We start from the raw sequence: 13,598 nt of genomic DNA, 5'->3' as shown, positions 1-13,598 counted from the left end.
AAACAAAACAGATGAGAATTGCCCTTAAGCTGTTTAACTTGGACCAAGCATTTTAGGTCACAGATAGATGTAGCTTAGGGTCTCTGTCTATACACCTTATAAGACAATTTAGGTGATGGCATGTTGTTTTTCTGCTATTGAACTGTTTTCTAATAATGTTGTGTTAAATAAAGTGAAGGAAGGAGAGAAATAACGTTTCCCTAGCAGTTTTTAAAAATTTCCCCATGTAATCTGATTAATCGATTAATCGTGTCGAGACCCCATCCGATTAATCGATTATCCAAATAATCGTTTGTTGCAGCCCTAGTTATTTTATTAATTTGAATTGAAATAATTTAATGCAAGTAACATGTATAAGCACAAATATCATATAAAGAAACTTAAGAGTTTTACTGTTAAATATTAAAATACATGATACTTTGGAGTCAAGTCAAACTGTAAAAATGTCTATAACCTTACTAGTAAAAATAAGAACTATGAACGTGTGTGTGTGTGTGTGTGAAATTTTCCATCCAATGAATGGCAAGATTACAGCGTGAAAAGCAATGGAGTTGCAAAAGTCCCCAAAAATAAACGCAGCGCAAGTGGTACTTAAAAAAATGTTGACAAGGTTGGCAGGTCTGTGATTATAAGACAAATGTATATTGCAAGGACATTCATTTCAGCCGTATTAATTTAGGCACTGATTCATCAAAACATTTCATTTAACCATATTGTCAATTCATTCTATGATTATTTTAACACTTCATTATTTATAACTGTTCATTATTATAAAAGTTCATTCTTTTTGTTCTGTGAAGCAAAGCAGTCTGAGATGAGAGGAAGCTTGAGAGAGACCTTGGTGACGCAACAGTTTGTTGACAATGTGTTATCGTGTGTGCCAGGGCATTGCAGAATCTTCTTGCAGCTTGGCAGATGCAGACGTATGTCTCCATATGGCCTGATACTGAAGAGGTTAAACTGTAGTTAAAAACTATTTCGGGATGCTACACCTCCATGCTGTAGCAGCCATTCAGTCAGAATAGAAAGTGAAACTTAAATGTAGCTGCTGTCAGTAACAATCTAACAGAATTTAAACATTAAAACTTAACAGAAAATAGTTCAAAGGGAAATTTCACAACTTTGTGATTTATTATTATTATTATTATAACTAGATAAATTGCATTTCTTGCAGAAATGCTGTTTGAATGCTGGATAGCTTAAACTGTTAGCTGAATCAGCTTAATAGCTGAACTGAAGCTGAAAGTAAGCAAAACTGTCAAAATGAGCTGAATGTGTTGAAAGATGTAGAAGCAAAAATCACTAACAAGCAAATAAAGCACAAAAAGTAAGTGAAGAATGGAGAGAAATAATCCTAAATGGCAAAAACTGAAACCTGTGAACATTGTATAAAAATCTGGACAACTAAATTGTCTAAACACCTGTTATTTCAGTTGGACAAGTTTAACAGTTTAATCTTTACATTTAGCTGAACTGTGAAATTAGCAGCTTATGCTAAATTTGGTAACTGATTGTGGAAGTTGTTGAATAGCTGAAGTGAAGCTGAAACTAAGCTAAACTAGCAAATGAGCTGAATGTAGTGAAAGTTGTGAAGGCAAAAAGCACCAACAAGAAAATAAAGCACAAAAAGTAAGTGAAGAATCAAGAAAACTAATCCTAAACAGCAGAAAACTGAAATCTGTGAACATTGTTTAAAAAACTGGACAGCTAAAATGTCTAAACACCTGTTATTTCAGTAGGACTAGTTTAACAGTTTCATTTTTACATTTAGCTGAACTGTGAAATTAGCATCATAAGCTGAATTCAGAAACTGATTGCTGAAGCTGCTGAATAGCTGAAGTGAAGCTGAAACTAAGCTAAACTGCCAAAATGAGCTGAATGTATTTAAAGATTTAGAAGCAAAAATCACCAAGTGTAATAATGCTCAGAATATAGGTGAAGAATGGGCAAACAACGCTGAACAGCAGAAAACTTTAATCTTTGAACATTGATTAAAAACTCAAAATTTGATATGTTAAGCAGCTGGCATTTGAATGAGAATAGTTTAACGGGTACATTTTTACAATTGGCTGAACTGTGAATTTAGAAACATTTGCTGATATCTGAAACTGATAGATTAAGATATGTTCAGACTTGATATGGGATGCATGAATGGTTGGATGAATGAAATGACGGATGGATTGTTGGATGGTTTATTGGATGGATGGATGGATGGATGGATGGATTCCTTAGGCCAAGCCGATCGATTTGATGTCTTACATGTGTGGGTGTGTAATTTCATTTAGCCAGAAGATGTTTGATGTCTCTCAACCAATCAGGGAGCTGGGAGGGAGCGGGACACTTTCCCACCTTCTGACGGTCAATCACATTTAACTTGTTTCTAGTTTTAAGTACAGATAGTTCAAAAAGATCAAAAACCGAAGTCTGTTATTGGCTCAATTTTCAGCTTTTTATATTCATTCCTATGAGACTTGGTTAAAGTGATTTGTAGGTCCTTGTGTTGCCATGGTAACAGATGACAGGAGTCTGCATTAATAAAGCTATGTACAATGTCACTTGACTCTTTAAAACTTTGAATAACATTTCTATATTAAAGTATGTTGATACAGTTGTGTCTAAAATGTTTTTAAATGTTGTTGCTAAGCACGTTGCCATGGTAATGCAGAACACAGAACCAAGCAAGTTGAACTGATGTATCATATGTGTGGGTGCATATTTCCTTTTTAGGCAGAAGACGATTGAAAACTCTCAGCCAATGAGAGCAGCGAAGGAGGAGGGGGCGGTTCCTGCCTTCTGACTGGTGTCAAAATGTCAGCTATGCTGCTAGTTTTAAGTGTATAAAGCTCAGAAAGATAAGAACCAGCAGTATGTTATAGGCTCATTTGGCTTTTCACATTCATTTCAGTGAGACTTGTTTGGGGATATCCTTATGCACTTGTGTTACCATGGTAACAGGAAACACATTTAAAATTGAATACAAGATTCCTGAGACCAAGCTGGTCGATTCATATGTGTGGGTGGTCGATTCTGCTTGGACAGAAAATGGTTGAACACTCAACCAATCAGAGAGCAGCACTGTTTTCCCGCCTTTTCCCCCGGCTGTTGGAGGCCTGCAGCTGGACTCCTTCCTGTTAATGAGAGAAGCCTTTAAAATCTATCCTTCAGAAGTGAAATTGGACCTGTCAAACTTCTCATCACCATTCGAAAAGTACTTTACCGATTTGAAAAATTCAAAATGCGTGAGCGGCAGAAGGCTTTGATGGTTATCTGTATGAATTTTTATGTGCCTACCATGAATTGTCTAGAAGCTATGACGAGAAAATTTTAGCTGTCTGAAGCCGATCGGAGGAGAAAATCTCTGTTCCTTTAACATGGGTTTCAATGAGACAGAATCCGGGTCTCTCCTCCTTCTGAGGCTTGTAGAGAAAGAACCGTAACACTTACAGATGAAATGAAACCCATTCTGAAAAGCTGACAAAACTTTCTACTTTTTGAGATATAATTTGTTTCGGTACTCCAAATGGTCTGGGTGTTGGAAAGAGTTGTTTCCAGAAAATGTGAAGGTCAAAATTTTCAGTTTAGAGTGGTGGGAAGCATTTTTTTTATTTTATTTAAATATTCTCAAACAAATAAACCGTACGACCACAATGTTTGGAGTACATTCATGAATTATAGCTCAAAACGAAGGTGTATTCGTAAGCTGTAAGCCAGCGTGCGTCTCATTTCAATGGTACCTACAGTTCTCAGAACAATGCCAGAAATGGAGCAGGGAAGGGTCACCGCTCCTATCTTTCCCCATTATAATTTTTGTGATTTTTTTTCTGAAAACCTCATTCTACCTGTGATTTTAGAAAAACTGTAATAGATATGTAAAAGATATTTTAAACAGTAATAGCTGAAAGTCTTGTGAGTTTGTTGAAACTTGAATGAAATCTCTAGGTTAAAGTTAACCTATAAGAGTAAGAGTTCAAAAAAGTGATAGGATTTAGCTGAAAATTGAGCAATCCCATTCATTGCAATGGGACCAAAAATCGCAGAAAAAGCTAAATATCTCAAAAAGTATAAAATATTTTGATACCAAAAGTCATTGCCGGCATAAGCTGAATGAGCTGAACGTTTTGATACCAAAATTGTGTAAATAGTTGAAGAATTGTGGAAGTAGTTAAATGCCAAACAACGTACGGAAGCAAAATAATAAACTACTAACAAACTAAAGAGAAACAGGATCACTATAGTTTGAGTGCTTTGCAGCATTCAAAGCTGGTGTGGTCCACCACCGAGAAAGCTGCTCTAGCATGATGGCTTTAATAATTCTGCAGGCAATTGTCCAGCCTTGTGACGCTCACTCACACACACACACACACACACACACACACACGAGTGTTGGTGAGAGGTTGCGCCTGACTGCTGACTCTTGTGTGTTTTTATTTCTGCAGTGAGACAAACTCACCTCACACTGTCCAGAGTTTGTCCTTTAAAGCTTCTAGTAAACCCACCGTGTTGACGTATTTTAACAAGTTTCCTCTATGCTGCAGGAATAAAAGTTTACATTACAGAGTAAAAGTTCGGCAGACGCGTTTGTTCATATTTGGCCGGTGGGGGGAGGGGGGACTCGGTGCTGCACACAGACAGCTGGTGTGATCAGCTCTGAAAAGCATTGATCACAATTTGCAGATCACATTTATTTTTCACAGAGATCGGCCGTGGATTCCTCCCCCGTCAGCTTTCTAGGAGTCGAAATAAAAAACTTCGAATGATTCCGGGAAAACTAATAGTCAGTCCCGGTTCCAATCGACGCTCGATGGCCAACCCTACTCCTCAGAGACACAATGGACACAAGAAGATAATAAAAGACAAAATTTGCCAAATGGAGCGTCTCACCTTTTTCACTCTTGACCCGTTTTCATGTCTGCAACTAGTTTAGAGCAAGTGTTCATATTTGAATTTTCCAACTTGTTTCCAACATTACCAAGTCATATTAAAGTGAGTGCTGTTGCAGGAAGTCCCTGAGGAGCTGGTGCTCATGGCAGAAAGGTATGAGAAACACAAGAGGGAGAGGGATTTGAGTAACCCAAGAGGAGGAGGAAGAGGAGGAGGATGGGGAAGGAGAGGTGGCAGAGACCGAGACTGGGGATTCTAATACATTCATGTAAGTCTACACACAACACAAGGTGACCTACATATAGTGCCATGAAAATTTAGTGGTGAAAAGCCATGTGGATAGATTATCTGAGTTGACGAGCAGAAGCAACCAACACACTCTCTCTTTTACATCTGCTCTCTTTCTCACCAGCATACAATAGTTCGCTAGAGGCAGGATTACTCATTATTTTAGTATTTCTTGCAAAATTGTTTGAAAATGTGGGAGATTTTGAACAACTTTTTAACAATAGTCCCTATCCGACTTGTGTGCATTACCATAATGACCACAGTGAAAATGCAATGCAAATGTAGCTGAAGCTTAGAGTTGCTTCAGCAGACTGAGTGTATTTATTGATAAAGAAAACAAAAGCTGACAAGAATGTGAAAATGAGCATGAGTAGAAAAAATGAATGAATGACAACAAAACAAACTATTTTAGCCAGTAAAGAATTTGACTTTTCTGTTTGGTTTTGTTTATTTAGGCAGCAGACAAGGAGTAGACCGGTAAGTGGGAAGAACTTGTTGGCAAAAATAAAACATGAGGGAATTTATTTTGTTTGTTTCTAATAAAAATGGGGAATTTTCTCTCTTCTACAGAGTGAACCTGTATATCTGTAACTGACAGGAGTTTCTTTTGGATCTGTATATATATTTCTTTTGGATTATATTTGGCTGTATTTCATTGTTGCTTATTTTTGAGATACACAATTGTTTTAAAAATGTTTAAATGTTCAGGAGACTAGTTCTACGCCTTTTAGTGTGTTCTGTGTGCCCCCTCCACCACATTTATGTTACATATTCAATTTTGTGTTCATTGTTTGATTTGGGGTTGGAAAACACCCAAATAAAATGGTATTCTACAAAGATGTCATACTTTGTGTTTATATTTATTTCCTGGTCAAGATGGCTCCTAAAATAGTTCCAGAATTGGAAATGGGCTCAATGTCCACATCCAATTTTAATCTGAACCTAGACACTGGGGGTTCTGGGGGGAATTGTGGTTGTGTGCTGGCACCAGCTGGTGTAAGCCAGACGATGCCTGCAGTGTAACAACATGCATCAACACCACATTGGAGCAGGTGAAGGGAGACTAGTGGGCTCATCACACCTCTGTTCCTGTTTGGCTGCTCAGGGCTAGAGGCTAGAAGTGGGAGCTGGCCATCTGGTTGGCGTCTGGGGTGGTGGGTTGCTTTGCTCTGCGTTGGGCCGGGATGCCTGCCCATCATAACCAGTAGAACGGGGTTAGCTTTGGGGTCGCGGAACAGTTGTGCCCTCGTTGCAGCAGTATCGGGACCAGAGTCAGTAGGGGGTGTATGATGTACATTTTTCTGTGTCTTTAGGTTGTATGTGTTTATGTGAGAGCATGAGGGAGGGAGGGAGTGTGTGACTGTATCTGTCAGGTGCATGTACACACACAGGTACTTACATGGTGCTCTCACAAGTATAGACTTGGGCATTTTTAACAGATGACCTAAGGCTGTGATTGGCACTAAATGCACTTTGAATTTTTACTGTGTGCTTTTCAGTAAAAAATTTTTTTACCAAAGTGACAGGAAAAATGGATCTTGTGACCTCTGGCTGTGAGCAAATGCTCCTCAGTGCATCCAAATGCAGCAGCGATACATTTCACTTCATACTCAGACTTGGGGTTGCTCAATTAATTGAATTTTAATCACAATTACAATTTGAGTTTCGAATGATTATATAAACAAAGCAAGTGGATTATTCTTTGCTCCTTCCTCTTGTGCTGCTCCCAGCTGCAAATCAAGCATTCCTCCCACAGTGTTGCCAACATTGCAACTTTGTCACTTTTTCGAATAGCTTTTCAGACCTCCTCCTTGACTTTTAAAATCCTAAAAGTACCTAACGAACAACCTAGAAACATTTTTGGTGACCCTTATGTGCTTTCTAAATAACTGTTGTCAACATTTTCTGCAGGATAGCAAAACCTGCGCTCCTTCCGGATGTTAGGAAAGGGATGTTATCTAATTTGCTTTCTTAGTGCTTTATTTACCAGTGCCTGTATGGTGTTAGACAGTAATGCTGTGCTATGTTCAACCACTTTGTCACTTCATTACAGATACTGAATCGGTTGACACTTTGATAAATGAAGTAACAAAAATAATTAAATTGTTTTATTTTCCCAGTCAGTTCATATTGTTTAGCATAAACATGCCTTCTGTTTTCCTGCGGGAGTAGCTACCAACACACATTGTGATATTTAGTAGACTTAAATGCAGATTTTTTTAAGGAGAAGTATTCCAAGTATTTAGAATACAGTTCCAGGATTAAGCAAAGTAATGGAATACATTACAAAATACATTTAAAGCAGGTATTCAGTATTCTGTAACTAAATATGTTTACAAATTATTCTGCCCAACACTGATTAAAGCCCAGTCACATTTTTATTATCGAGTATAAAAAATATAAAAGGCCTGAGCACAAGTTAAAGCTCTGAACATACTTCAAATATTTAAATGAAGTCACACAAAAAAATATAAATCTAAAAAATATTTACTGTGTAGCGAAGTAAATCTACATAACTAGAATTTATCGCTGTTTGCTATGCAGCTTTGCTAAATCCTGAGAAAGATCTAATAATTTGGCCTATGAACTTATATTTACATATTTATAAAATCGATAGAAGTTCATACACCAATTGGCTTGGTCTATATTTAATCCAGAGATTAATATTTAATTTAAGAGATTTAATTAATAGCAAAAGTTTATTTTTAATTCAGAAGATTTAAACAAATCTTTGCTCGTTCAATGACCAAATATTCACCACGCTGTGTTTCATTTCAAAGAAGAGTCAGTAATAAATTCTTAACTTTTTAAACCTGACAATCTAAAGATGACAATTTAAAAGACAGTTTAAAAGCTTTGATATTAAACTTGGTATTGAAGCAACCTGTGTCTGGATGAAAACTAAAATGAAATGTGTGTGTTAGGATGTGTGAATGGGATCTCAGAAGGTTTCTATCAGAGAGAAAACGCATTCTGGGTGAAAGAGTTTGTTTTGCAGCTGAGCTAAGTTATTTCTTAAAGAAACAGGCATATGGACGCAATCTGTCGGAAGTGTCTACCTCACCCAGTTAGGAGACCCCCTTTTGGATCCGAGATGTCAGGTGGGATGATGAACCCCCAATCACGAGGTGGGTAGAAGAACCTTAGTGCGACCAAATCGGTCCTGAGATGTCTCTGGGTCACAATGACTGATGAAACTGGTTGCGTCTCAAAAATCAATAACTCTGAAGGAGTTTTGCGTCAGCTGGTTGCAGATGGCGTTTTGTCGGAGCAATTCAATCAGCGCGACAGAACAGCTTAGTAGAGGTCGAATGGCTGACCCGATCCTCTGGGACTCTCGTGCCACGGAGAGATTTTGGTGAGCTCAAGAACTGAACTTAAACTGAGGAGTTTAGGTTTTAGCTAAACTCAGGACACACCCTCTCAGAGATAGAATGCTTTGTTATGGAGCAAAGACATGTGAGAGCAGTTACATTTAACCCTGATGTATGTGTCCTGCATGATGTGTATAAGTGCACATGACCTTATTGTCACTGATCAAACATTGCTGATTATCATAAATAATAATTATTATTAACCAAAGAATAAGAATTCATTTCAGTAATTAAATACATTTATAATGAACCGTGATGATTATTTATGAACCTTGTAATAGACAGTGAAAAGATTTTATTTAAAATGATTTTTTTTTATCTTGACGTGTCCTTCATCTTGCGGATGGAACAGAATCAGATAAAAGGCAGTCAGATTAAAGATGGTTTACAGCAGACTTTGTGTCTCCTGTGATGGATAATCTGTGAATAAAAGTACAGCCAGGACAGCTCGACCTAGCTGAGGAAGTGTGACCTTTGGGTCACAAATGAGGCCATTCATGTCGCTACAACTGTATTTACTGCATAATATCAACTGATAATTGTAAGTATAAAAGTGTCAGTAATAAAAAGCCAATTTTTGTAATATATACGTTGATTGAAAAACTAAGCCTTTGTGGGTACTGAATTTGGCAAATATGATTAAGCTTTTTCATGAGTTAACACTTGTTTTAGATCCCCAGTTTCTACCTGGGATTCAATTCAAACCTAGTTTTGGCAGAAGAGATTAAATTCACTTATGTGTTGCAAAGATCTTTCCTAAACACAGGAAAACCCTTATCACATTGCTCCTTGATAGAGTCAGCAAGTTTAATACATTGGTTCTTTCCAACCCCAGAGAGCAGATTCTGTTTGGGAATGAAAAAGTTGCAGAGTTCACCAGTTCTCAGGTGGCTTTCAAAGTCCTTCAGAAGGACCTCGAAGCAGTGACTCAGATCTGAAGCCCTCCATTCACCATCTTTGGTTCTGGAGCAGCAGGCATGTAAGAGCATAGTCTTGACGTGGTAGGAGCAGAACTTGACAAAGGAAGAGTCTTGTTCTTTCAGTAGATGCAGAAGATGCTTGAGGAGCTTTAAGCAGTTTTTCCTGTTTGCAAAAAGTATTTTGACAACTTTAAAGTCAAAACTAAACTTAGCTGAAGGCAAATATGATGATGATGACAATTTAAATACATTTTTTTCTTCTGATTGCTAGAAGTACTAGACTTTCTGCAAATAGATATTTTGCAACAGTATTATAAAAAACTGTACTGAAATTATACCATTGCTGTGTACCTCAGTGATAAGTGAAAACTGTTGAAATATTTATTTTTCTCCATACCTTAATTAAATCTAAATTTGCATTAGGCCTTCTGCACAATGCTGGTCTGTTGTTGTTTTAAGTTCATAAAATTCTGACCTGCAGCAGCTCTCTCCAGCCTTTTCACAGCACGTTCTCTCTGATCCATGATTCTTCATAATGTCCTTTTCAATGTGAGAAAAGGAAACCCGCCAAACATCTGTGTCACAGAGAACAAAACTATCTGTTAGACACCATTTTAGATGCCGGGAGACAAATTGAGTTCATGTTGAGTTTTAGGCAATGGACTTAATATGTCGAGGTGCAGTTTTTCTTCATCTTTATTACATGGCATTTCCTGTTACATTCATAGAAATAAGTATCAATACATTTCTCATTCTTACTTTTTGCAAGGACTCCACCTTTTTCTGCATCCCCCCTTCCTTCATATTTTGGGACAAGGTAATATGGCTTCCATTTGTAGTTCCGTTTTGCTTTAGTTCCAAGCCACCCCTCAATTTTAAAACCATCTTTGGTGAAAGTTGGCCAGGTTGATTTAACTTCAAGACAGAGCACAACATCTAGAGAAATGATGACTGACTCTACTTTTCTTGTCAGAGTCACTGCAGGGCAGCGTGGTTTCTTTGCCGTCATCTCCCATTCTGCAACAATCAGTTATGGTAAGCATAAACATGCTGCCTGTTATACATGGAATCACTTATTCAGTACTTTATACACAGCAAAATTACATTATATCAATAATGTATATTAGGATAATATTGACGTTAAAAGCAACTTACAAAATGCATTTTTGCCACCGACCTGGAAAGACTTTTGCAAATTTTTTCACTTCCTTCCGGAACTCTTTAAGCATTTCATAACTAGACAAAATGTTGTCTTGCTGGAATTTCTTCAAAGGGTTCTCATCACCAGTTGGATCACGTTTCAATGCCACACTGTAGAAGGCTCCATTGTCGTCGAAAGGCTCGATATTAACTCGCTCAACCGGTATGGGCAGCATGACATCAAACTCATCAGGATTAGAAATCTGTACAGACATAAATATGATCATGTAATAGGGAGCTGACTTTAATCCAATCTGCCCCATGAACCACATGTTCACTGTTGAATTTGGGGAGTAAACTCAACTTACCTTCAGATTTTCATAATAACTTCCAGTGCGAAGGGGTTCCTTAACATTTTTAAAACGTATAGAATGGTCTTTTAAATACTCGATCAGATGCTTCATAAAATAATTGATGACTTGCGATGAATCTGATCGTTCCTTACTCCTAATCTTCAAGTTTTCTAGAATCTTCTTAAGAGTACAATCCACGTCGTCATCTGTCCTGTCTTTTGAGGAATTGTAAGTCTTAACTAATAGTGCCTCTGTTCTCTTCTGCAGGACTTTGTCGTTACATTTCTTGGCTTTCATAGCAGCAGGTGTTTTAGTTTGTGTTGCAGTCTTCTCTGGAAGTTGTTCTAGTTCGGTTGGGTCCTTGTTCTGACCTTGTAATTTAGCTTTACCATTGGCTTTGGGAGATGTCTTTTTCAAACTCTTTTGTATCTCTGGTGGCGTGTCTTGTTGAGTGTTCTGCATATCCCCTGGAGGGTTGTCCTGTAATTTTCTCCTAGTAGAGCAGGTTTTTGCTTTTATATTTTCTTCAGGCATCACTAGCTGGTTGTGAATCTCCTCTTTGTTTTTTGTTTTCCCAGCCATTGGCACCGATGGCTTATCTTCAGTGTGGTTTTTCTTTTGCTGATCCAGTCTTTTTGATGTCTTTGCAGTTTCATTCTGCTTCTCATTTTTAAAGGTTGTACATCTCCCTGAAGGTGCTAGTTTGAGTTCTTTAGGTTTTGAGTCAGGACTCTGTGCCCTCTGTGGTCTTTCTCTGCCAGCCATGGTAAAATGACTTGGCTGAAACTGCTACGCGCTGTAAGAATGCACATCTTGTTACGCCCCTTTTGTATTTTGTCAGATTGCCCTTGAACTGATTTTTTACAACTACCACTTGACTTGTGTGTCATCATAGATTAGGTAACTCGCTGGCATTGAAAAAAAATTTTTTAAATGTGAAAGTTTTTTACTTTTATTTCTTTATCAGTAGCTACATCTAGTGGATAAAAGTTTGTATTGCAACAATGTGTTGTCAGACTTTACAGCTGAAAGTTTCAAGATATGTTTCTTGTAATTTCTTGTATCAAATATACACCCAATTCTGGAAGATGATGTGATGTAAAATTTGATCATAGAGTCTCGCAGAGAAGAACTTTGTTACAACAGGCAGGTTCCTCTGTGTCCAAGATTATGAGAAATTATTTTTCAGTGTTTCCCTCCTCACACACTCTGAAGTTATGGAAGTAGATAAGGCAACCAATGTGGAGATGCAGGTCTTAGCTCTATGTTCTCATTGTTAGGAACTTTGAAAGGGAGGAGGATGGAAGTATTTAGAATGCTGCATGTTTAATGTTAAATATAAATATACATGGAAACGGTGTTCACTCGCCCAGACGTGGGTCACCTCACCACCACCACCACCCACCCCCCGGAGCCGGACCTGGAGATGGGGCACGTTGGTGAGCACCTGGTGGCCGGGCTTTCATGGAGCCCAGCCGAGCACAGCCTGAAGAGGAAACGTGGGTCCCCCTTTCCATGTGCTCACCACTCGTGGGAGGGGTGAAAGGGGTTGTGTGCAGTGTGTGACGGGTGATAGCCGAGAGTGGGGACCTTGGCGGTCTGACCCTCGGCTACAGAAGCTGGGTCTTGGCAAGTTGAATGTCACTTCTCTGGTGGGGAAGGAGCCTAAGTCTGTGTGCGAGGTTGAGAGGTTCCAACTAGATATAGTCAGATTCACCTGAACGCATGGCTCTGGCTCCGGAACCAGTTTCCTTGAGAGGGGTTGGACACTCTACCACTCTGGAGTTGTTCCCGCTGAGATGCACCAAGCAGAGGTGGGCATACTAGTTGCTCCCATCTTGGTGCCTGTACGTTGGGGTCTACCCAAGTGAACGAGAGGGTAGCCTCCCTCCACCTATGTGTGGGGGGACGGGTCCTAGTGTGGTTTGTGCTTATGCACCAAACTGCAGTTAAGACTACCCACCGTTTTTGGAGACATGGCGGGAGTGCTGGAGAGCGCTCCTTCTGGTGATGCCCTCGTCCTGCTGGGGGACTTTAGCAGTGCGCTACCAACACTTTATAGTGGGAACCGTGTGCTGCTGACCTCGACTCGGGACATTGTGGATTGGCAGGCGGAGTAGTTGAAGACCTCTCCAATCCCATCGGCACGTCTTCCAGTGAGGAAGCAGAGTTTGGGGACTTTGGGTTGGACTCTCCAGTCACTGGTGCTGAGGTCACTGAGATGGTCAAAAAGCTCCTTGATGGCAAGACTCCAGGGGTGGATGAGATCCACCCGGAGTTCCTTAAACATTTTCAAAATGCTTTTTTTCTATTTTTACAATTTTCATAGTTTTTGTTTTTGTGAAGCGCCTCATGATTTTTATCTTGAGAGGCGCTACAGAAATGATATTTTCTTCTTCTTTGTCTTAAGGCTCTGGATGTTGTGGGGCTGTGTTGGCTGACGCTGCTCTGCAATATTGCGTGGACATTGGAGGCAGTTCCACTGGACTGGCAGGCTGGGGCGTTGGTTCTCATTTTTAAAAAGGGGGACCTTAGGGTGTGTTCTAACTACAGAGAGATCACACTCCTGTGCCTCCCTGGTAAGGTCTATTCAGGGGTCGTCGAAAAAAGAGTCTGTCGGATTGTCTAACCTTTGATTCAAG

At 39.1% G+C, this 13,598-nt stretch overlaps 2 protein-coding genes across 2 annotated transcripts in view; one reads left to right on the top strand and one right to left on the bottom strand.

Annotated features, from left to right (window-relative positions):
* ddx43 (DEAD (Asp-Glu-Ala-Asp) box polypeptide 43) overlaps nt 1-6,013 on the top strand; it is a 41,960-nt gene extending 35,947 nt beyond the window's left edge. The window contains exons 16-18 of the mRNA XM_015944713.3: nt 5,000-5,149; nt 5,625-5,646; nt 5,740-6,013. Coding sequence (XP_015800199.3) covers nt 5,000-5,140 — 141 coding nt within the window. The 3' untranslated portion in view covers nt 5,141-5,149; nt 5,625-5,646; nt 5,740-6,013. The remainder of the gene's footprint in view (nt 1-4,999; nt 5,150-5,624; nt 5,647-5,739) is intronic.
* Nucleotides 6,014-6,034: 21 nt separating this feature from the next.
* cgasa (cyclic GMP-AMP synthase a) lies at nt 6,035-11,767 on the bottom strand. The gene is made up of 5 exons (XM_015944714.3): nt 10,972-11,767; nt 10,641-10,866; nt 10,223-10,480; nt 9,939-10,038; nt 6,035-9,626 (listed from the first exon to the last, which is right to left on the bottom strand). Exons 1-5 carry the CDS (start codon nt 11,719-11,721, stop codon nt 9,278-9,280), a joined length of 1,683 nt encoding a protein of 560 aa, XP_015800200.3. The 5' UTR covers nt 11,722-11,767; the 3' UTR covers nt 6,035-9,277.
* Between the last annotated feature and the right edge of the window lie 1,831 nt (nt 11,768-13,598).

Source organism: Nothobranchius furzeri, chromosome 12 (assembly GCF_043380555.1).
Source record: "Nothobranchius furzeri strain GRZ-AD chromosome 12, NfurGRZ-RIMD1, whole genome shotgun sequence".
In the NCBI taxonomy this organism is placed as follows: Eukaryota; Metazoa; Chordata; class Actinopteri; order Cyprinodontiformes; family Nothobranchiidae; genus Nothobranchius; species Nothobranchius furzeri.
Note: the sequence above shows the minus strand (reverse complement) of the source record. Positions and strands in the feature narration are given on the sequence as shown.